The sequence below is a fragment of the Schistocerca nitens genome, chromosome 2 (assembly GCF_023898315.1).
Source record: "Schistocerca nitens isolate TAMUIC-IGC-003100 chromosome 2, iqSchNite1.1, whole genome shotgun sequence".
NCBI classification, from domain to species: Eukaryota; Metazoa; Arthropoda; class Insecta; order Orthoptera; family Acrididae; genus Schistocerca; species Schistocerca nitens.
In genome coordinates this window covers 808,609,908-808,634,583 of record NC_064615.1, presented here as the reverse complement: position 1 = coordinate 808,634,583, position 24,676 = coordinate 808,609,908, and the positions used below count along the sequence as shown (strand labels likewise).

General features: G+C 39.0%; 1 protein-coding gene across 1 annotated transcript in view; it reads right to left on the bottom strand.

Annotated features, from left to right (window-relative positions):
- The window catches only part of LOC126235346 (uncharacterized), a 249,772-nt gene that overhangs the window by 65,574 nt on the left and 159,522 nt on the right, over positions 1-24,676 (bottom strand). The window contains exons 8-10 of the mRNA XM_049944068.1: positions 16,012-16,158; positions 14,972-15,928; positions 6,589-6,725 (exon numbers count right to left, since the gene is read on the bottom strand). Of these exons, the coding sequence (XP_049800025.1) occupies positions 6,589-6,725; positions 14,972-15,928; positions 16,012-16,158 (1,241 nt within the window). The remainder of the gene's footprint in view (positions 1-6,588; positions 6,726-14,971; positions 15,929-16,011; positions 16,159-24,676) is intronic.

Genomic DNA, 24,676 nt, shown 5'->3' with positions numbered 1-24,676 from the left:
GGAAGGGGACCAGGTTGAAACATGCCTGAATAAGTAGGTAAGTATTGTACAGCCAGTGCTTTGTTTCAAGAAATATGGTGTCAGTAATGGATTTTATATAAATATTATAAGATAAAATGAAAATAAATGCTCCAAAATTAGCTGTAATAACATATTTTTAATATTTTACATGACAGGCCTGTTTTGGCTTACTGTCACTATCAAGTGACCTGAGAAAACAACATTGGTGAAATTATCTATATGTAAATCGTGGCTGTTTTATGTTTATATTTGCATTGGAACTCATGTCTAGTTGGAAGTGACGACCATACTGCAGCTACAGTAAATTTTTTCTGTCATTTCTTGGTAAATATAATACTTTTGTTGTTACAAAACACAGAATATGTTTTTGTCAGATATGACAGGTCAAGTTTGACAGTTCTTTACTATGATGTTATATGTTTACACAGTATTCACAGCTTATCAGAGATGATGTTACATTTCTCTGTTCTGTAAGTTCGGTTAACTGTACGACAATTTCGTTTTGTATTCTAATACGTCAATAAAATTTTCAAGGTAGTATTTATGTTTAAAATCTGTGTGTTCATTAAGAATTTCAAGTGTATGGATAGAAATTTCCAGTTCTTCAAGAATGTTCGTAGGGAATTCTTTAGGTATTTTATGTGATATTTCTAACAGTTTCAATTTTCTCAGCTTTATTGGGTCCAGTTTTCAAATGTAAATAGAAGCATGACTGCTTACTATCACTATTTCTAGTGTTTTCTTTAAGCCTGGTGTTATTAAATATTGGCCAAACCAGATGAGAAAATTGAAACTGCATTAGAAATATTATACACAACACTGAAGGACTTACTATGAACATTCTCGAGGAACTAGAAATTTGTATTCATACAAGGAAATAGCCATACAAAATTCTTAATGAAGGCACAGATTTTAAACATACATACTATCTTGAAAATTTCATTGACTTAATAAAATATGAACTTAAACAGTGACAATGTTAACAAAACTTACACAAACCGAGGGTTTTAAAGGAAAGTTAGAACAATGAAATGTAATATCACATCTGATAAGTTGTATACACTTTGTAAACATACTGCATCATAGTAAAGAACTGTCGAGTACGAACTGTCAAAACGTCTGACAAAAATGTATATTCTATGTTTCGTAACAACAAAGAGTATTACATCTACCAAGAAATGACAGAAAAAATTTACTATTGATGCAATATGGTAATTTTTCCCGGGGGCATGCAGCTTTACTGTATGGTTAAATGATAATGGCGTCCTCTTGGGTAAAAAATTCCGGAGGTAATACAGTCCCCCATTCGGATCTCCGGGTGGGGACTACTCAAGAGGATGTCGTTATCAGGAGAAAGAAAACTGGTGTTCTACAGATCGGAGCGTGGAATGTCACATCCCTTAATCAGGCAGGTAGGTTAGAAAATTTAAAAAGGGAAATGGATAGGTTAAAGTTAGATATCATCAGAATTAGCAAAGTTCGGTGGCAGGAGGAACAAGACTTTTGGTCAGGTGAATACAGGGTTATAAATACAAAATCAAATAGGGGTAATGCAGGAATAGGTTTAATAAAGAATAAAAAAATAGGAGTGCGGGTAAGCTACTACAAACAGCATAGTGAACGCATTATTGTGGCCAAGATAGATACGAAGCCCACGCCAACCACAGTAGTACAAGTTTATATGCCAACTAGCTTCGCAGATGATGAAGAAATTGAAGAAATGTATAACGAGATAAAAGAAATTATTCAGATAGTGAAGGGAGACGAAAATTTAATAGTCATGGGTGACTGGAATTCGATAGAAGGAAAAGAAAAAGAAGGAAACATAGTAGGTGAATATGGATTGGGGGTAAGAAATGAAAGAGGAAGCCGCCTGGTAGAATTTTGCACAGAGCATAACTTAATCATAGCTAACACTTCGTTCAAGAATCATAAAAGAAGGTTGTAAACATGGAAGAAGCCTGGAGATACTGACAGGTTTCAGATAGATTATATAATAGTAAGACAGAGATTTAGGAACCAGGTTTTCAGTTGTAAGACATTTCCAGGGGCAGATGTGGACTCAGGGAGAGCATAAGGGAACAATTGACAGGAATGGGGGAAAGAAATGCAGTAGAAGAAGAATGGGTAGCTTTGAGGGATGAAGTAGTGAAGGCAGCAGAGAATCAAGTAGGTAAAAAGACGAGGGCTAGTAGAAATCTTAGGGTAACAGAAGAAATATTGAATTTAATTGATGAAAGAAGAAAATATAAAAATGCAGTAAATGAAGCAGGCAAAAAGGAATACAAACGTCTCAAAAATGAGATCGACAGGAAATGCAAAATGGCTAAGCAGGCATGGCTAGAGGACAAATGTAAGGATTTAGAGGCTTATCTCACTAGGGGTAAGATAGATACTGCCTACAGGAAAATTAAAGAGACCTTTGGAGAAAAAGAGAACCACTTGTATGAAAATCAAGAGCTCAGATGGAAACCCAGTTCTAAGCAAAGAAGGGAAAGCAGAAAGGTGGAGGGAGCATACAGAGGGTCTATACAAGGGCAATGTACTTGAGGGCGATATTATGGAAATGGAAGAGCATGTAGATGAAGATGAAATGGGAGATATGATACTGTGTGAAGAGTTTGACAGAGCACTGAAAGACCTAAGTCGAAACAAAGCCCCGGGAGTAGACAACATTCCATTAGAACTACTTACAGCCTTGGGAGAGCCAGTCCAGACAAAACTCTACCATCTGGTGAGCAAGATGTATGAGACAGGTGAAATACCCTCCGACTTCAAGAAGAATATAATAATTAAAATCCCAAAGAAAGCAGGTCTTGACAGATGTGAAAATTACTGAACTATCAGTTTAATAAGCCATGGCTACAAAATACTAACGCAAATTCTTTACAGACGAATGGAAAAACTGGTAGAAGTCGACCTCGGGGAAGATCAGTTCGGATTCCATAGAAATATTGGAACATGTGAGGCAATACTGACCCTATGACTTATCTTAGAAGCTAGATTAAGAAAAAGCAAACCTACGTTTCTAGCATTTGTAGACTTAAGAGAAAGATTTTGACGATGTTGACTGGAATACTCTCTTTCAAATTCTGAAGGTGGCAGGGGTAAAATACAGGGAGCAAAAGGCTATTTACAATTTGTACAGAAACCAGATGGCAGTTATAAGAGTCGAGGGACATCAAAGGGAAGCAGTGGTTGGGAAGGGCGTGAGACAGGGTTGTAGCTTATCCCCGGTGTTATTCAATCTGTATATTGAGCAAACAGTAAAGGAAACAAAAGAAAAATTCGGAGTAGGTATTAAAATCCATGGAGAAGAAATAAAAACTTTGAAGTTCACCGATGACATTGTAATTCTGTCAGAGACAGCAAAGGACTTGGAAGAGCAGTTGAATGGAATGGACAGTGTCTTGAAAGGAGGATATAAGATGAACATCAACAAAAGCAAAATGAGGATAATGGAATGTAGTCGAATTATTCTGGTGATGCTGAGGGAATTAGATTAGGAAATGAGACACTTAAAGTAGTAAAGGAGTTTTGCTATTTGGGGAGCAAAATAACTGATGATGGTGAAAAGTAGAGAGGATATAAAATGTAGACTGGCAATGGCAAGAAAAGCGTTTCTGAAGAAGAGAAATTTGTTAACATCGAGTATAGATTTAAGTGTCAGGAAGTCGTTTCTGAAAGTATTTGTATGGAGTGTAGCCATGTATGGAAGTGAAACGGATGATAAATAATTTGGACAAGAAGAGGATAGAAGCTTTCGAAATGTGGTGCTACTGAAGAATGCTGAAGATTTAGATCAGTAGATCACATAACTAATGAGGAGGTATTGAATAGAATTGGGGAGGAGTTTGTGGCACAACTTAAGAAGAAGGGACTGGTTGGTAGGACATGTTCTGAGTCATCAAGGGATCACAAATTTAGCATTGGAGGGAAGTGTGGAGGGTAAAAATCATAGAGGGAGACCAAGAGATGAATGCACTAAGCAGATTCAGAAGGATGTAGGTTGCAGTAAGTACTGGGAGATGAAGAAGCTTGCACAGGATAGAGTAGCATGGAGAGCTGCATCAAACCAGTCTCAGGACTGAAGACCACAACAACAACAACAACAACAACAACAACATGTTCATAACTTCCAACTAGACTTCAGTACCAATGCAAATGTAAAGATAGAACAGCCATGATTTACATATAGATAACCTTACCAATGTTATTTTTGCAGGTCACTTGATAGTGGCAATAAGCAATAACAGGCCTGCCGTGTAAAATGTTAAAAATATATTACCTTATTAAAGCTAATTATGGAGCATTCATTTTCATTATATCTTATACTGACGTATACTATGCAGAGGTCTCAACTGGCTGTAATGTATAAACAGTGCTTGCATATAACATTTGTTATAGCCCAACATCTAAGAACAAAAGAGGACATTGCAAATGTCATAAATGAGATTTTGGCTCATGAATCTCAGGGTGAGGCATAGGAGTTTTCATCTTAGGAACCTGTAGTTTCATACTCTTCTTCAGATGATGATGTTACACCACATGATGATTTACTTAACACTGATTAAGTTTTGCGTTTATATATTTATTTTGGAATTATTTATCTATGTGCTGCACACACCTACTTTTCAATTGCAGCCGTACTTGTCTAAGGGAAGAAATGTAACATGTGACAATTTTTTCACCTCACTGGCTGTCACTCAAACCTTGAAAACAAGTATTGTGGGTACCACAAATCAATCTTGCACAGATATATCAGTCTCTGTCAAGAAAGCAAAAGTAGAGTTATATAGCATAGCGTTGTTGAAGAGGGATGATACTGGATACATCACTGATTTTTTATCACAAGAAGAGCAAAAAGAATGTCCTGATTCTCAGCACTACACACCTGTATGTGAAAACCGAGTCTGGGAAAAAAGAAAGGGCCAGATACAGTTACTAAATATGGGGTTGATGTGCACGGACAAATGGCTAGCAAATACTCAGCCGAAGTACAATCCAGACATTGGCCTGCTCACACATTTTCCAACTTGCTGGATTTACCTGGGATAAATGCCTAGGTACTGTACAATGTTCTAAATGAGAAAAAAAAATGAAACACAGAGGCTTCATGCTGCAGCTGAGGGGGGAGCTTGCTGAGAAGTACACAGCAACAAGGAAGATTAGTACCTATGTTACTCCCGAAGATATTCCTGAGAGACAAGAAATGTGGAACATGTTGCCTTGTAAAGTCTGATTGCACAGGAAACAAATAATTTGTAAAGTGTTATATGTGTAAGAAAACATCTGCAGTAAATGCACGTCAAAAGACTATTATTTCTGCTCATTATGTTATGCTAGCAAATAAATGCACCCAGCAAATGTGTGCAAGTTTTCTTAATAATAGTTTATAATTTGAAAAAAAAAGTTATTTTATTATTATTGATTTTATAATAAAATAACCAGCACTTCAAAGAATAGACCCATTAGCAGCCACATTAACCCAATGACAGCCGGATAATAGAACAGAAAGATACCTGGGTTGTAAGTGACTCAGCCGCATTTCTAGACTGTATAGCCATGTATCAGTGGTTGTAGTGTTAAATGCTGCCTAAATCATAACCCCTAAATTTCTAGAATCTGTTACATAATTATAAGTTTTATCTTCAAATTAGATATTTTCTATGAATGATCTGCTTTCAATTCCTATGCCTTATTTAGAGGCAGACATAACAGCTTGTTTTCTGAACCCCATATGTAACTCTCAGAGAGGAAACGTTTTGAACATATCTGTGCATTACAAATATTAGTTTTATCCTCTAGGTTGCATCAGTATGTCAACATGTGCTGAACAGTAGCTTTTACGAGAAATGAAATTTCGCACTAGAAAAATAGCTATTACAACAGAAACTATATAGCTGTCTGCACGTGAAAGCAAATTGACTTGAGAGACTGAAGCTAGTGAGAATGTCTGGTCTGTTGACAGCCGATAGCCCTGTCTAGTGGAGTTTCACATAAAAGCCAGTATCCAGCCCTCTAGTTTACAAGAGCTAACTGTACTGATAATGGTAATATTTAATTGAAAAATGAACCACTATCACTCTACTGCCACACATCATTTAAGGGGCAATACATCTGTACATCATTTGTTTTAGTAACAAGCTTTACCAACAGAGCCTGCTCCATGATATAGGCACCTATGCCACACTCATAAAATCTGGATCAAAGTCTAAGTTCCTGGAACATCAGGTGATGCCTTTCAGTTGTTTGACATGGATATAACAACATAGTTATCTCCAGCGTGCAATAGTGACATCTGTGGGAACAACATAAATAAGGGTGTGCAAGTACATTGCATCCTAGTGTGACACAGAAATAAATCATGGATTCACCACAGATACACAACGAAAGCCAGTTACATGGGTTATTGACAGTGATGTGTGTACAACAGCATGCTGCACTAAACTCACAAATAATTAACTACTTATGAAGTGTTGTATCTAATACTGCAGCAGCAGCAACAACTCAAAGCAACTAAAAACAAAGAAGAAGTACAGTAAATGTAATCATCAAATGCCTCACCTGTGAATCAACCTCAGTTTTTTTGTTCTGACCAGCAACTACATCGTCAGGCAACTGCTCTTCCACTGTGGTGGTTGGCTGACTACTTGCTTCATTCTTTGCCTCTCCTCCAGTGATGCTGATACTTGCTGGTTCACCTTATTACAAAAATAAGAATGATTCAAAATATAGTTTCAATTAGAAAGAAGGGGGGCAAGCGTGCTCTCTCTCTCTCTCTCTCTCTCTCTCTCTCTCATGTATGTGTGCACCCATGTGACCCCCCCCCCTCCCCCCCACACACACACACACACAAAAGTGCAAGTGTACACACGTACACGCAAAAAAAGTGGACACTGTGCTCATAACTGTCTCTTCATGTAGGAACTTTTACAGAAATGGCAAATGTAGCTTACTGGAGCCATTACCTACAGTAACCCACGTTTCTGTATCTGTAAATCACATCACTTGGCTCTTGTAAAGTAAATACATACATGGCTTCATGGAAACTATTTAAATAATTGAAGAAGGAACGTCACAGTATTTGCTGCAATGAACACCTGTGATAAGAAATGGCCCTAAGTACTCGGGCCCGATAATACATCTAAAGTAATGGGCCAAATAAAAGTATATTCATATGAAGTAGCTACAGTTACTAGAGTGACTAGATGCGCTAGCAGTACATTAGGTCAGTGCCTGCTGAATGCTCGGTGTTTCCGTACAATATCTTCTGTTCTTCTGTGGTTTCAGTCTTCTGTGGAACTCTGATTTGAAGTGTGTTTGGTAGTGAATGAAACACAGGAGCAAGGACCTACACCAGTCAGTGTGCGTAAAGGGCGATGAGACATTCAAAAACAACTAAGGTTGTCATATAGAATGTCCTGAAGATTTTTCTACTGATCTCGATAACGGTGACGAAGCCAGGAATATTATAAATTTTGCACGAGTTCATAAAATGATAAGAAATCTTGTGATATTTCCATAACGATTGTATTCCATATTGACAGTATAGTGACATTGGTGGACACTCTAGAAGCGAGCACATGTTTTGATTCTTCAAGAAAGGGATCGAACTGAAAAGGTAAATTACAGAATTCGACAATTTTGACAAAAAGTTGGTACGTAGAACAGAGAAGAGTATCTGATGGCTAGAAAAATACAGAGTACACATGCAAAAGACAAATTTTGCTCGATATAAACAGAAATATCGCCCTGAAAGTACCATAAGTTACTTTTGCATAGCATATCGGTAATCTGGGTGATGGATACAGGACGAAGCACCAGTAGGAGCTACAAATAAAATTTTTTTCGGGAGATAGGGAATATCCCTGGTTGTATTAAGGGTGACCATCAGAACTAAAATCCTGGTGGCAGCATACAAGTACTTGCGTGCTGTAATGCATGGAGTCTCATAAACAAAATAATGTTCATATATGACAATACAATAATGTCTCAGATGTTACCAAAACTAATTTCATAGTTTTCTTGACAACTTTCTAGCTGTAAGTTTCTACAAGATCCAACAGAATGCAAATTCATCAGCGACAACAGTTTTAGTTACAGAGGTGGAACAGTTTCACATCTCTTCTGCTACTTTACTTTTTATCTCAGAATACTTTAATGTTTCATGATAAAATGTGTATCAGATGCATCTATAAACTTTCAGAATTTTCCTAAATTATTTTCAGTCCAAATATTTCAGTGGTACTGTTGTTCCACAGCTTGAACTACAAAAATATTTCTCTTCACAATTTCTTGTAATGTTAAGTTTTTATTATGTTTGTAATAGCCGGCGAAATTTTCTTTTGGAAAGTACTTCAACATATTATATACTAAATAAAAAAAGAAAAAGATGTCTCATTTTTCAGAGTTTTTACTAACAACTGAAAATGTCTAACCGACAATGCTACAAGACAGTGGGATGACCTTGAGGTGCCTATTTTCGTGATGGCCACTACAGTTGCAGGTTTGTCTCAGTTTGAAAGGCATGTTCAGATGGCTCAGCAGAAAGAACACTATCTGGACTTGGCAGTTTTAAATTGTTGTGAATGTTGAAATTATTAAAGCAGTAGGAGTGCAATCTGCAATATGATTTTTCTAAGCTGATATTTGTGTCGTAATCAAGGCTTCAGATTTGCTTAACTGTCTCCAAGATAAAACAAATATCTTCATCTCCAACTCAGAACACAAAGTGAGCACATGATCAAGAGATTCACACATACAACTGTGCAAAATTAAACATTGAGATAATTCTGATTCTCTCTTGCTGCTTGCCATGCTTTGGAAGTGTCCACCTGACCTCATTTTGTAATAATGCAGCATGTCACTTATAGATTAGTGCCCGACTTGAAGCAATTTGTTACACGTCATTCCATTCAGGTTTCTACCAAATGCTTAATATATCGTGTTTCTCATCTTTGGTATATGATGTAAAGCACTGACTTGCCTAACTCATAACTGACACTCATTGGTAATATCCTGAACATTACAGAACTGCCTTCCAAACAATTCACAACGCAAGACTACTACAAATAACTTAATTCATTTTCAAAGCTCTGGATTTTCCAAAGTATTTTAAGTACAAATATTATTGATGCATGAATAGAACTGGAAACTCGCTAAGTTCGCATTTTGTAACCTACAAATGTTCTATGAGTGCCCCTCTGATCACACAATACACGTCAAAGTCAAGTTTGTTCCATATCTCGTGTAGCAAAATCGTGCCAATGGTCATTATAGCAGCACTGATGCATTCTCTGAGCTGTTCCACTGTTCTTGGCAGTAATATATCAACACAGTCCTCAATGTACTTAAAAGTAAATAGTCACAGGATGTTAGGTCTGGCAATCTGGAGAGAGGGGGCGGGAGGCCGGGCACAACAGGGAACACAACTACATGATCTTCACTATTGCAACCAATCCAACAATGCGGAAGTTCACCATTTAGGTAGCAACGAACACCAGCGCTCCAATGAGCTGTGCCCCGTCTTGTTGGAAGACGAAATTCTCGGAATCAGCTGACAGTTGTGGAAACAACCACAACTGCAGTATATCGAGGTAACAAGTGCAGTATTCTCACAGAAGAATAATGACCCATACAGCTTCGTATGCAACACTGCAGAGGAAACATTACCCTTCAGCAAACCTCATTCACATGCCACAATTTCATGGGGATTTTCAGTGCTTCTCATTCTTAATTTGTGGCTACAAATCTTTCAGAACGTATACACAGACAAAAAAGTCCCTCATTTGCCCTGGTTAAAAACACACTTTTTCCCGGGTGAAAGTACACTATGCCCCATGTAAAGGTATATTTTTGCGTGTTAAGTATTAATGTACTTTCCTTTGGAGCTGCAAATCTTATCAATGCTGTGAAGGTAAAGTTTTATACGCCACAGTACAGCTTCCCTGGTACTTTAGGGAACAATGTGTTTTGGCAATGTCTTTGATGTGTGGTGACAGGTACACTGATATTTTCATATTACGAACTTTTGTAATACAAATTACCTCAAATACAACACGGTAGCTCCCAAAGCACCGAAATTGAGATTGTGCTGTGTGATGAGTTTTTGTCAGCCAATCATAGCTCAATTTGTGTGATCTCACCAGCAAATGACAGCAGATACTTAAAGCACTGGACACATTATGTAGTTAGCTAACAGCAACATCACTGTTAAGTAGCTCAAACACACAAATGGCAAAAGTTAATGGTTTAAGTTAATATATGTACAGTATAGTTACAAGAAAAGCTAAGCTTACACATATAATATTGGTCGTAATTCCCCCCACCGAGGGTGTGTTTAGGGAGGGTCCTAATGGCTCAGCTTAAATTGCAGCAGTTGAATATTTCTGATAAGCGCAATTATAAATTTCACTGCTGTACACCAAACATTTTGTGGTTACTTGGCTGAATGTGTGTTCCGTTGAGGAATTCGATTTTTCCATTGGAAAAGTTATGTGTGAAATTGCTCAAGTACTCACTTCACACTTTTTTTTAATGATAACTATACTTTTTTTCCACAGTTACTGCGTAACTTATACTGTGAAAGAACTAAAATAAATACGAAAAACTAACCTTAAAGCTTGGTATTTTTTAGTGTACATTACCCTTTTGAAAGATATATCAAACACAAATGTACCCAAGCAATTTTAAATAATGGCATAAATGGCTGGTCTTCTGGGCCCAAAATTTTTCTAAGTGGCTGGTCCTAAAAGTGTTACATTTTAAGTAAGGGTCAAATGCTCTGCGATTTGAGAAAATTCATCACACATTTTCACATTTAACATGGTTCATCTGCTGCAAAAGAAAATTTACTTTGAAAGTAACTCTTCTCAAACCACCATTCACAATATTTTCCAGCGACTAGTTACAAATGTAAACAGTTATGATGTCATGCTCATCGAAAGCTGTTTGTTGTTACAGAGTATTATATAGTCTTTGTCCTAAAGCCTTTGATACATGTCATGCTCATCGAAAGCAGTTCATTGTTCATATAGCCTTTATCCTAAAGCCTTTGAGACATGTAGCTGTCGACGGATGATTGTGTGTGAATTATGTTTTGTTGCTGTAAATGATGCATATTCATAAAGATTGTTTCGGTATTACTGCCATAGGAAAATCTTCTATACTACTTTCCTGTTTATGCTTTACTGCTGGAGTATTAGACTGTAGTAGCTGGCTACAGTAGAATTCTTTGTTAGATTATCAATTCTTACAGAATTCTTTGTTAGATTATCAATTCTTACCAGTCTAAACTGCCACAACTGAACTGAAAATTAAAACAATGAAAAATTCCTGAGTTTTTCCCAGATTTACTGTGGCATGTACACCCTGGCTTTAGTACTGAGCAGTGAGCAGGAAGAACGAAGTTAATTACCTTGTCTCTACATCAGCTCCACTGAAAACTAGTGGCAGCACACTAAAGCTAAGTAACATAACTGAACAAAGTTTTCCCATCCTTCATGATTTCTATTTTATGGGCATTAGGCCACTGTATACGACATGTTTTAATGCCAAGTGTTTTGCCTCCCGATACTGGTAACATGAGTTTATGTGTGAGCACATAATGGTCTGGCCATGACACCCTCCAACCACTGACAAAGAACCGCAGAGTTGTTCCAATTTGTGTACAGAGCTATTGATGCAAAGAGTCGGTGCTGTTTCCTTTATTTAACAATAAGGCTCACAATTTATCTAATTACGGTCAACCTCCACTTCTGTTAAAGTTTTTGATGTTTTTAATTTCTGTGTGTCCCTGTATATGCTAGCGTAGTAATGATTAGACAATGATAAAATTACAGTAGTGATTTTACAAAATGGCTCTGAGCACTATGGGACTCAACTTCTGAGATCATTAGTCAGTGATTTTACAAATGGGAAGATGTAAATAATGGCTTTGAAAGCGTGCACTATAAGATACAACACAAGATGTTTTTACTTCTAAAACAGAGTCCAATCTAACAGTTTCGCTTGTACTGCCAGCCAAATTTTTCTGGCACTGAATATTGATGACAAATTCCAAGAAACTTAAAAAGTTAAACAAAAAGGTAAAGTACACCACAAAGAGGCATTCAAAATAGTAAATCTGGACTTCAACTGCACAGTTGTCCAGCTCCTAGAATGTCAACATACATCAGTTTACTTAATTAATTAGTTAATTACAGTATAACTCCACTTTTACGTTTCTGGAATTAACATTTTCCCACCGTTTACGACATTTTTTATCGGTCCTATTAATTTCCTACGCCCACAATGTTAATTTGTACCCGATTATGCGTCACCATATTTATAATTTTCCCGCAATTTACGCATTATGAAAAAACGTTTGTGGAGAAAAAATGATGTTGGCCGTCCAGTAGTGTTTACAAATATTACATAGTTAAGTTTCTTGACACCAGGGTACTCCACTCAGCAGATTTGACCTGGTAAACATGTAAAAGTTGGAATAATTCGTGCCATATCTCCCACCGCTGCCAAGCTCTACTTGGCTTGGTAGCTGATGGGAGTAACTAGGTTCGTTCGAATTAAGGTATCATGACCAATCACAACCATTTCCAAACTGTCTCTACTGCGCAAATGCAGGCTCATGATTGTTGTGATCATCATGACACCTTTGTCAAACCATATTTAGCATGTTTCGGTATATGGCCACTTGGAGCGCTAGTTGACACCGTCATTCACTTTGAGTTGCTCAAATGTTTTTAGTGTAAACACAGCACTGGTTATGTATTTTATTCACGCTGAGCAAAACATGTTTTGAGAATTTATTCTCCTTGTCAAGTGCAGTATTTACGTACATATCTTTTGTGATGTTACATAAACAAACAATGTGAGTGATAGTTTGCATGTGTGTGTGGTTTTCTACAGAACTGATAAAGCACTGTATCTGATAACCTAAAAAAGACAACTACAGTGCAAGAGACGTAGAATCACATGTATTCAAAGACCACACAATATACTTACGCACATATTTACACTTGGCAATGAAAAAAAATTCTCAAAATACATAGTGCTAGGCATGAAAAACAGGTAACTAGTGTTGCATTTCATTATTTAAATAATGAATGATAGCTGCAGGCTTTCAAAAACACCGATTATGACATGTGAAATTGAGTCAAACGTTCCTACTTCCCAGACAGTTATCAGTTCTTGTTACATCAGCGGTTTTTATTTGATAAAATACAAGTCCCTACCAAGTCTTTTGATGCCTGTTATGTATTTATAACATACATGAAGTGCCAGGAGGTATCCTGTATGTAGCTTTTACAGCTTAAAACGTTATTTTCCACATTTTACAGTTTCCTGCATTTTACGCCATCTTTTGGAAGTCCTTTGAAAACTGTACAAGCAGGGTTTCATTGTAGTTAGTTTCATGTTGCATGGATCATTTTGCATGATAAATTGTAATGATGTGGAAGAATCATTTGACTTTAACTTAGCACATTAATTTGTAAATATGGCTATACATGTTGAACATGTATAAGTACTAGTTGTTTTTAAAAATATGTTATTGGTCTCTTATGATTGTTATGTACTAACAGTGGTAATTGAATCAGTGACGCAACATCAACTAATGTGGGTACCTGATAATATGAATATCATTAATGTCGTGGCTACTATTCATGAGTGAACAAGAAATTGTCCAAACTCTTTGAGAGACCATAGTTCATTGGCTTTATCAGTAAAATATTTAGGTTAATAAAGTGGCCACATAAATGAACAAATGAATGAGGACAATATGTAGTACCTCTCTCTCGATTGCAATGTTCTTCTCTCTCTGAACATTGCTGTAACTGCTGTAGTCACAGCCTAGGCAAACAATTATCTTGTGCATTATGACATCACTGCATATAATACACAAGTTGGTGAATTCCCTGCTTCATGTAAATACGATTGCTACAGAATTGTTTACACAACCTACAATCATCATGTTACAACTGCAATATAACTGTGGTGATGATCACAACTATACTACAATATTACGAAATGTTCACGTTGAGCAACATGCACTGCGCAAAGGAAAAACTATATAGGAAAGGTACAAATATTGTTAAGATAATGACAGTAAAAAATTAAGTGTGATATAGCAGGGACACCACACCCAATGTGTAACCAGAAATATCAAATACACAGAACCAAGTATCAAAAATTTCTTCCTTTGAAAGAGGGAGCACAGGAGAGGGGATCGCAGGAGATGGGAAGGGGGGAGTGCAAGAGTTGGAGTTAAAGGAGAGCAGTGCAACAAGTGTACGTTTTTCAATTTTCATATTCAATCTATATGCACCCAAATGCAGGTAAGGATTAACTGTGAGAATCACAGAATAAAGCAAATGAAATAAATTTATGAGCGGGAAGCAACGGTATTACAAGAATTACTAATACCATGCGGAAAAAAAGCAACACAAATAACATAATTTTTTGGGTAATGCTACCAATAATTATTACTGAGGCAATGCCAAAAAGGTATAAATCATTAGCCCAAACATAGGTAATTATCTCCTGTTTGTATTCATAACATGTGAATATATAAGTGAATGTCCTATAAAAATAAACTGCTAAACAACATATAATTTTATCTAATACTCTAGCAAAAGACAAAGTCCAAATGAAATTGTAGAGCTACAAATTTCATGCCTCAAATTACACTCTCACATTTTTCTCTTCTTCCCTTGTTTGTGCTTTTTCTCCTCTATCTCAACCATAAGCTGCACTTTCAGTTTACTTCTCTCTCTCTCTCTCTCTCTCTCTCACACACACACACACTCCTAGGTGAGTGAGTGAGTGAGTGAGTGAGTGTGAGTGAGAGTGAGAGTGAGAGAGAGAGAGAGAGAGAGAGAGAGAGAATTTAAATTAAAAAAATTAGCTGATGCCAAAATAACAAACAACAAAATATCTTGAAAGCTATTACCTTTCTCCTCCGGTGGAGATGATACGACTTCTTGCATGGAATGGTCCACAGATTTTTTTGGAGCAGATCTTGTTTCTTCTTTCTTTAAATCTGTAGGAGGAAGTGACTTATGGTCACTTCCTGCATTTACTCTCCTAATTATGTCTGGCGTAGAGAAAAGTGCTGGACCTAACGCCTCGGCCAAATGAGCTGGGGGTTTCCTATTCTCTCGTTTAGGATAATTTTTTCGTATGTCTTGTTTATGGTCATTTATAACAGATATTTTGCCAGGTGGAACAGGTGAGACAGGAGAGACAGGTGAATCAGCCACAGAAGTCTGTTTCATAACAGCATTTTTTGTGGCACTCTTTGTGTCTGATAATACCTGTGCCAGCACTGGCTTACTCTCCTCTTCTTTCTGTTTCTCTGCGGGTGGTTCAACAGACTTTGAGGAAACTGCATCACTGTCCACATCAGATTTTCTTTTCCCCTGGCTTCTTCCATATGACCTAATGGGTTTCCTTTTCAGGGAACTCTCCAACACAGCATCAGCACTCGAATTGTTGAGATTGTTTCTCACAACACTATTACTTCCAAAAATATGTTCACCTCGGGATGCTGCTGGCGCACTTTCAGAACTGTCCTGAGCCTTGTCCATTGCAGCTAAAGCAGCTGCCATTTCTGAATCTAACTTATGCACTTGTTCCACATCCTCTGATTTTGCTGCTCCCCGTCCACCACGACTGCCTCCACGTCGTCTTGCTCCTCCTCTCACACCACGGCTCCGATCCCACCCTCTACCCAATGAGCCCCTGGATCTTATGCCTCTTCCCCGATTTCCTCTCCCACCTCTGCTGGAGCCACGTTGTCGAATAGTCAAGCGGGCTCTGTAATCATCATCAGTGTCTAGATCATCGTCATCCTCCGATTCTTCAGTCTCATCATCACGTGGAAAATTAGCGAACTCTTCATCATCATCTAAAACAGGAAAAATGAAATAAAATTAATTTATGTTTATCAATTATAACATGTAATTCAGAAAATAAAGGAAGTATTCAAACCTTCTGAACTATTTTTCAGGGGAATTTTGTGCGATTCTGAACTTGTAGAGGTTGGCTGTGCTCCCAGAAGTTGTGGTGGTATACTTGGCATCTTAGCCACAAGAACTTTTGCTTGACCAGTGTTTGCAGTCAAAGCTGTCGATGTCACTGAAAAAGTTAATGCCGAATTTACAAAGGAAAGTGTAATAAATTGAATGTACAGGAAAATTCAAATGGATGTATGTTCAAAGAGTATAGAAGGACAAGGAAAAAAAATGTGTGGATTTTTCCCAGATTTCCCGGTTGAAAATATACTTTTTCCGTATTGAGTGACAGTATACTTTCCCCCGGAACGGTAAAATCCTTTGAATGGTTAAGAATTTGTAGAGTGTCATAGAACTTAAAAACAAGAAGGATGCGTTTCAGAAAAGAGTTTGCTGCACATTCTCGTATTAGGATATGCTGCATATTTTCATATTACAGAAGTATGAATTTGATCTCCACAAACACAGTATGTTAGTTTCCAAAGCACTTAAATCGAGATTGTGACATGCTTTTGTAAGTCAATCATAGCTCATGATCTCGTCAACCAATGGCAGCAGATATTCAGAGCATATGACACGTGATGTAGTCAGCCAACAGCAATATCATTGTTAAGTAGCATGAAACCACAAATAGGGAAAGTTAATGGTTTAAACTGATGCACATAATGTAGCTACAAGAAAAGCTAAGCTTTCACTTATACAAACAAACACATACACAAAATTCTTTTTGTTTTTCCCGCGTGGAATGTTTCCCTCTCCTTCCCTCTTTCCTGATGAAGCAACCGTTTGCTGCGAAAGCTTGAATTTCGTGTGTATGTTTGTGTGTCTATCGACCTGCCAGCACTTTCGTTCGGTAAGTCACATCATCTTTGTATTTTTTTTTTTTTTTCCTCCATGTGTTATAGTTTGTGACACATCATACAAATGTGCCAGTAGAATTTTAAATAATGACATAAATGTCTGGTCTTCTGGGCTTAAAATGCTTCTAAGGAGCTGGTCCTCAAAATGTTAAATTTTAAATGAGAGTCAAATGCTTTGTGATTTAAGAAACTCATCACACATTTTCACACATAACATAATTCATCTTGTGTAGAAGGAAATTTACTTTGAACATAACGCTTTTCAAACCACCATTCACAATATTTTTCCATGACCTGTTAGAAAGAGATTCTTTTCAGCAGTTGCTAGAGAACACCAGAAAACAGGAGTTACTGTGCATACACAGCCACGATGACATAGGAAGCCCGCATGATCATCTTTATACAACGTTAAGAGATGTTAGATTACATCATAAAAGAAACAGGAGATCAGAGGATACTCCGAGAGCATCAGAATTTTGCAAACCATACTAAAATGCACAATAAGGCTTAAAGCATACATTCGTATGTTCATATTAAAAATGAGGTGTGCCCAACTCGATATTAAGCTTTTCAGAGTGGTTTTTGGGGTGCAAATTCTCTTTGAGTACCAGTACTGTATTATCTCAAGTTTAGTTCTTTATTATGACATAATGCCATATGTACCAAAAGGTGAAAATGTGCACTTAAAATTTAGCAGACAGTTGAAACGAGCTAATAGTGTGGAATGAAACTTTTGTTTCAAATAAACTGACTTCTGTGGAAAAGATCAATAAAAGCCAAAATTCTTTAGCAAACTGACAGAAATTACTTAATTGCTCCATAAGCCAATCAATGCTTGACCACCAAAGAAGTCGAAATAAAATCAGAAAACTGAAACTAATAACATATTTTAGCTTCTGTAACTACACGAATATATTTTAATTCACTTGATAGCTCCTTGAGACAGACATCAGTTTTGTTTTCATTTGATTTGGGGACTGTAAATGAAGAGGAAACAGCAAAAATCATCAAATGTAAACACAGATCACACGGAGACTACCCACTACCCACTACAAATCTGATTGCACTGCTCTGCACATGCACGAATGTGCAAGCTTGGGTGTGCCAGAAAATTTTTTCCTGTTAATGCCTGGCTGCTTGTTGCTACTACTGCTACAGCTAACAGCCAGAAGTGGAAGAAGATACTGCTCATACATGACTCAACTCTGCATATGCCTGAGCTGGTTGGCAACTGCTTTAACTAACCTAATGTACATAGTTGTGACATCATGCTCTTCAGAAGCAGTTTGTAGTTATGAAGTATTGCATAGTCTTTGTCCTAAGGCCTTTGAGACATTTTGCAGTTGGCAGACACTTGCGTGGGCACTGTGTTTTGTTGTTGTAAATTGCACATTGCCTTGTCCTCTCTGGCACTGGTACTGTAAAAATATAATAAAAGGAATTTGGAGATGGTGAACTGTGAGAAATGAGACAGCACAAAAACGTACACAATATACTTGTCCATCTGTACGCAACCCCTGCTGCCAATCCCTTACCTCAACGCTCATATCCCTGTAATAGAACTAGATGCAAGACCTGTCCCATACATCCTCGTACCACCACCTACACCAGTCTGGTCACCATCACCTATACCATCAAAGGCAGGACTACCTGTGAAACCAGTCATGTGATCTACAAGCTAAGCTGCAACCTCTGTGCTGCATTCTACGAGGGCATGACAACCACAAGCTGTCTGTCAGTATGAATGGCCGCTGATGAACCATGGCCAAGAAAGAACGGGACCTCTCTGTTGGTGAGAATACCGACTATGCGGCATTCTTCATTTCAATGACTGCTTCACAGCCTATGCCGTATGGATCCTTCCCACCACCACCAGCTTTTCTGAATTGTGCAGATGGGAACTTTCCCTGCAATATACCCTATTTTCTTGTAACCCTCCTGCCCTCAAACTTCATTAGTCATTGTGCTCACCCATCTAGCCCCTTCCTGTTCCCATTCCAGCACTACACAAGCCCTCTATTCCACCAACACGGCCAGTCTTTTTACTTCTCTCCTTTTCCATTCACCCCCCCCCCCCCCCCTCACGACTTGCCCACCGTCGAACCTCCTGACTGCAACTAGCTGCCCTATCCCCTCTCCACCTCATCCCTGCAGACTCCTCAGCAACACATCACCTCCCCCACCCCAACCATGCTATCCCTCCCCTTCCCAGTCCCAGCCTCCTCATCACTCCCATCCAGTTGCCTCTCCCAACAGGCACTGCTGCTGCTGCTCATAGTCTGACCTCAGCTGATAGAGACTGTGGTCATGTGCATGTGAATTGCTGGCTGGAAGTTTATTTTGTGACAGGCTTTTTGTTGCGCCTAGTGCGACTGCATCTCTGTTATATGGTGAGTAGCAACTACCCTTTTCATAATATTGTTACGTTTTATTTTATTTCTTTATTTATTTTTTCCACTCTCGTTTATGTTTTATTGCTGCAGTATTATTCAGCAGTAGTGGGATAGAATAAAATTCTTTGTTACAATATCAGTTCTTACCAGTCAAAATTACATAAAGTGAACTGAAACTAACACAATGAAAAGTTCCCGGAATTCTAAAAAAAAAAATCCAGAGTTTTTCTCAGTTTTCTCCCACATGGAAACACTCCTGGGTTTTTCCCACATTTTCTGGGGTGTATACATCCTGATGTTGCAGTGATTATGTGGAAGTGGCCAAAATTTAATCTCTTTCTTATGATCTAATAACTGGTTGACCAAAATGAAAAGCTAAATGGAGTAGCAGCATAGTTTCTCAGTGGGATTTGTGCAAGAAGCACAACTGCAAGGAATATCTGTGCATTATAACTCCATCACTAGTAGGTGACCAAAGCCTACACAGTACAGAACTCAGAAAAATGCCTGCAAGGTGAGAGGCAGGGAGTGGGGAAACAATAAAGTTCCTCACTCCCTTCAGCCTAATGTTTGCCTAATTTTATCGACAGCCATTTTATGTTGTCTCATTAGTCACAGTGCACCATCTCCAAATTGCTTTTATTATATTTTTACCGTACCAGTCAAAGAGGAAATTTCTTGAGAGACTTACTTACAGACATCATGACATCCACATTGTAGGTAAGAAAGAGTCATTACAATCAACCACTCATGATGTCTTAATTGAGTAAAACGAAATGTGTTGTATGGAAACCACATTTTGATAGTTGCATACACAGTCATAGCCGTAATAAACTATTTATCAGCAGCTACTGATACCATGGCAAACGAAATGAAGAATTTTAACTATATTAATCTAGAAGTATCAGCCTGTAGTAAACAAGACATGGATTTAATATAATTACTTTACTCAAACTTCATCAAGTCAGTCACACTTACATAAATCTCGAAGACTGACATGTGCTTAAGCAAGTGCCAACAGCATATCAAGGATAGTTTGTCGTGAAGGTGGAAGCTGACAACCCACATCAGCAAACAGAGCATTCAGCTAGTGCGACAGTACCACGTACAGCCATGGAGGCGATACTCAAGTATTCAGGTACTCCGCCCAAGAGGTCGAAGGCAGTGCTTTGCAGTCACTTGGTATGGTCCTTGGGAAAGGCCCAGACTTGTCTACATCTTCTATCAGTCACAGATGTGAAAAACCTGCAGTGCCAGCTTGCAGCCATTTGAACATGGTCCAGGAGGCCAAATCTTCACTCACGCAGCAACCAGTACACCACAATTTATCAACCAAATTATCCTGTAACTAGTGAGACTGTAGTCCGTCAAATCGGAGACGCAGAAGGGATGACCATACATTGAGACTGTCTTCTGAATGGAGATATTTAAGCGAGACGCAACATCATCACAGATGCTGATGCAACTATCTGTCATCATCCAGAGGTATCAGTGGACAAGCCCCACTGTGGTGTCTAAATTACAATGCATTTCCTTTGCCTTCGCAACTTCTGTCAGATAGGACACTGTAGAGCAGCTGAGCTTGGATGTTACAATGCCATGGCTGAATACTGAAAGGCTTGCAAACGACGTACTGAGTCCTGTCACACTGTGCTGTTTACATTTCTTGATTACTCCTCGACTCAGTGTGGAAATGTACTCTGAATAGCGCCCAGCATTCTGCAACACCTGCACTCTTTTCATACCCCAGGTACTGATATGGACACATGGTACTGTAGTTACCTGCTGGTTGGTACAGCTACTGCAGTTTTAAGTCGAGCCACTATGGGAAAGTGTTGGGCATGTCAGCATTTGAATGCCATGCCACACAATGAGCAAGGCAATCGCCAAGGGCGGGCCGATTGTTGACAGCAGTCACCACTGGCCCGAAAGTTGTAAAAAGTATTGTACCAGTGGCATTTATTGGGAACTCTATCTTGCATACTCGAGCCTCCAAGCTCTCAGTTATCACAAATTCCAGTCATGTGATTACTCTCTGTGTACCGACATTCTTGTTGTCACTTGTCTGTCCCAATAGAACTTAGTTATTTAAGACCATGTTTCCTTCTACATCTACATCTACATACATACTCTGCAAGCCACCTGACGGTGTGTGGCGGAGGGTACCCTGAGTGCCTCTATCGGTTCTCCCTTCTATTCCAGTCTCATATTAATCGTTGAAAGGATTGTCGGTATGCTTCTGTGTGGGCTCTAATATCTCTGATTTTATTCTCATGGTCTCTTCACGAGATATACATAGGAGGGAGCAATATACTGCTTGACTCCTCGATGAAGGTATGTTCTCGAAACTTCAACAAAAGCCCGTACCGAGCTACTGAGTGTCTCTCCTGCAGAGTCTTCCACTGGAGTTTATCTATCATCTCCGTAACGCTTTCACGATTACTAACTGATCCTGTAACGAAGCGCGCTGCTCTCCGTTGGATCTTCTCTATCTCTTCTATCAATCCTATCTGGTATGGATCCCACACTGCTGAGCAGTATTCAAGCAGTGGGCAAACAAGCGTACTGTAACCTAATTCCTTTGGTTTCAGATTGCATTTCCTTAGGATTCTTCCAATGAATCTCAGTCTGGCATCTGCTTTACCGACTATCAACTTTATATGATCATTCCATTTAAATCACTCCTAATGCGTACTCCCAGATAATTTATGGAATTAACTGTTTCCAGTTGCTGACCTGCTATTTTGTAGCTAAATGATAAGGGATCTATCTTTCTATGTATTCGCAGCACATTACACTTGTCTACATTGAGATTGAATTGCCATTCCCTGCACCATGCCTCAATTCGCTGCAAATCCTCCTGCATTTCAGTACAATTTTCCATTGTTACAACATCTCAATACACCACAGCATCATCTGCAAAAAGCCTCAGTGAACTTCCGATGTCATTAACAAGGTCATTTATGTATATTGTGAATAGCAACGGTCCTATGACACTCCCCTGCGGCACACCTGAAATCACTCTTACTTCGGAAGACTTCTCTCCCTTGAGAATGACATGCTGCGTTCTGTTATCTAGGAACTCTTCAATCCGATCACACAATTTGTCTGATAGTCCATATGCTCTTACTTTGTTCATTAAACAACTGTGGGGAACTGTATCGAATGCCTTTCGTAAGTCAAGAAACACAGCATCTACCTGTGAACCCGTGTCTATGGCCCTCTGAGTCTCGTGGACAAATAGCGCAAGCTGGGTTTCACACGACCGTCTTTTTCGAAACCCATGCTGATTTCTACAGAGTAGATTTCTAGTCTCCAGAAAAGTCATTATACTCGAACATAATACGTGTTCCAAAATTCTACAACTGATCGACATTAGAGATATAGGTCTACAGTTCTGCACATCTGTTCGACGTCCCTTCTTGAAAACGGGGATGACCTGTGCCCTTTTCCAATCCTTTGGAACGCTACGCTCTTCTAGAGACCTACAGTACACCGCTGCAAGAAGGGGGGCAAGTTCCTTCGCGTACTCTGTGTAAAATCGAACTGGTATCCCATCAGGTCCAGCGGCCTTCCCTCTTTTGAGTGATTTTAATTGTTTCTCTATCCCTCTGTCGTCCACTTCGATATCCACCATTTTGTCATCTGTGCGACAATCTAGAGAAGGAACTACAGTGCAGTCTTCCTCTGTGAAACAGCTTTGGAAAAACACATTTAGTATTTCCGCCTTTAGTCTGTCATCCTCTGTTTCAGTACCATTTTGGTCACAGTGTGTCTGGACATTTTGTTTTGATCCACCTACTGCTTTGACATATGACCAAAATTTCTTAGGATTTTCTCCCAAGTCAGTACACAGAACTTTACTTTCGAATTCATTGAACGCCTCTCGCATAGCCCTCCTCACACTACATTTCGCTTCGCGTAATTTTTGTTTGTCTGCAAGGCTTTGGCTATGTTTATGTTTGCTGTGAAGTACCCTTTCGCTTCCGCAGTAATTTTCTTACTCGGTTGTTGTACCACGGTGGCTCTTTTCCATCTCTTACGATCTTGCTTGACACATACTCATCTAAGGCGTATTGTACGATGGTTTTGAACTTTGTCCACTGATCCTCAACACTATCTGTACTTGAGACCAAACTTTTGTGTTGAGCCGTTAGGTACTCTGTAATCTGCTTTTTGTCACTTTTGCTAAACAGAAAAATCTTCCTACCCCTTTTAATATTTCTATTTACAGCTGAAATCATCGAAGCAGTAACCGCCTTATGATCGATGATTCCCTGTTCTGCGTTAACTGTTTCAAATAGTTCAGGTCTGTTTGTCACCAGAAGGTCTAATATGTTATCGCCACGAGTCGGTTCTCTGTTTAACTGCTCAAGGTAGTTTTCAGATAAAGCACTTAAAAAAATTTCACTGGATTCTTTGTCCCTGCCACCCGTTATGAACGTTTGAGTCTCCCAGTCTATATCCGGCAAATTAAAATCTCCACCCAGAACTATAACACGGTGGGGATATCTACTCGAAATATTTTCCAAATTATCCCTCAGGTGCTCAGCCACAACAGCTGCTGAGCCAGGGGGCCTATAGAGACATCCAATTGCCATGTCTGAGCCTGCTTTAACCGTGACCTTCACACAAATTATTTCACATTTCGGATCTCCGTCAATTTCCTTCGATACTACTGCACTTCTTATCGCTATAAACATGCCTCCCCCTTCACTTTCCAGCCTGTCTCTGCGGTATACATTCCAATCTGAGTTTAGGATTTCATTACTGTTTACGTATGGTTTCAGCCAACTTTCTGACCCTAGTACTATATGGGCGTTGTGACCGTTTATTAATGAGAGCAGTTCTGGGACCTTTCTATAGACGCTCCTGCAGTTTACTATTAGCACATTAATATTGTTATTCCCTGTTGCATTTTGCCTACTCCTACCTTGCCGCATCTCAGGAGGCGTCTTGTCGGGCCTAGGGAGGGAATTCTCTAACCTAAAAAACCCCATGTGCACTCCACACGTACTCTGCTACCCTTGTAGCCGCTTCCGGCATGTAGTGCACGCCTGACCTATTCAAGGGGACCCTACATTTCTCCACCCGATAGCGGAGGTCGAGAAATTTGCACCCCAGATCTCCACAGAATCGTCTGAGCCTCTGGTTTAAGCCTTCCACTCGGCTCCAAATCAGAGGACCGTGATCGGTTCTGGGAACGATACTACAAATAGTTAGCTCTGATTCCACCCCGCGAGCGAGGCTTTCCACCTTCACCAATTCCGCCAATCACCTCTACGAACTGAGGATGACCTCTGAACCCAGATGGCAGGAGTCATTGGTGCCGACATAAGCAACAATTTGCAGTCGGGTGCACCCAGTGCTCTCTATCGCTGCCGGCAGG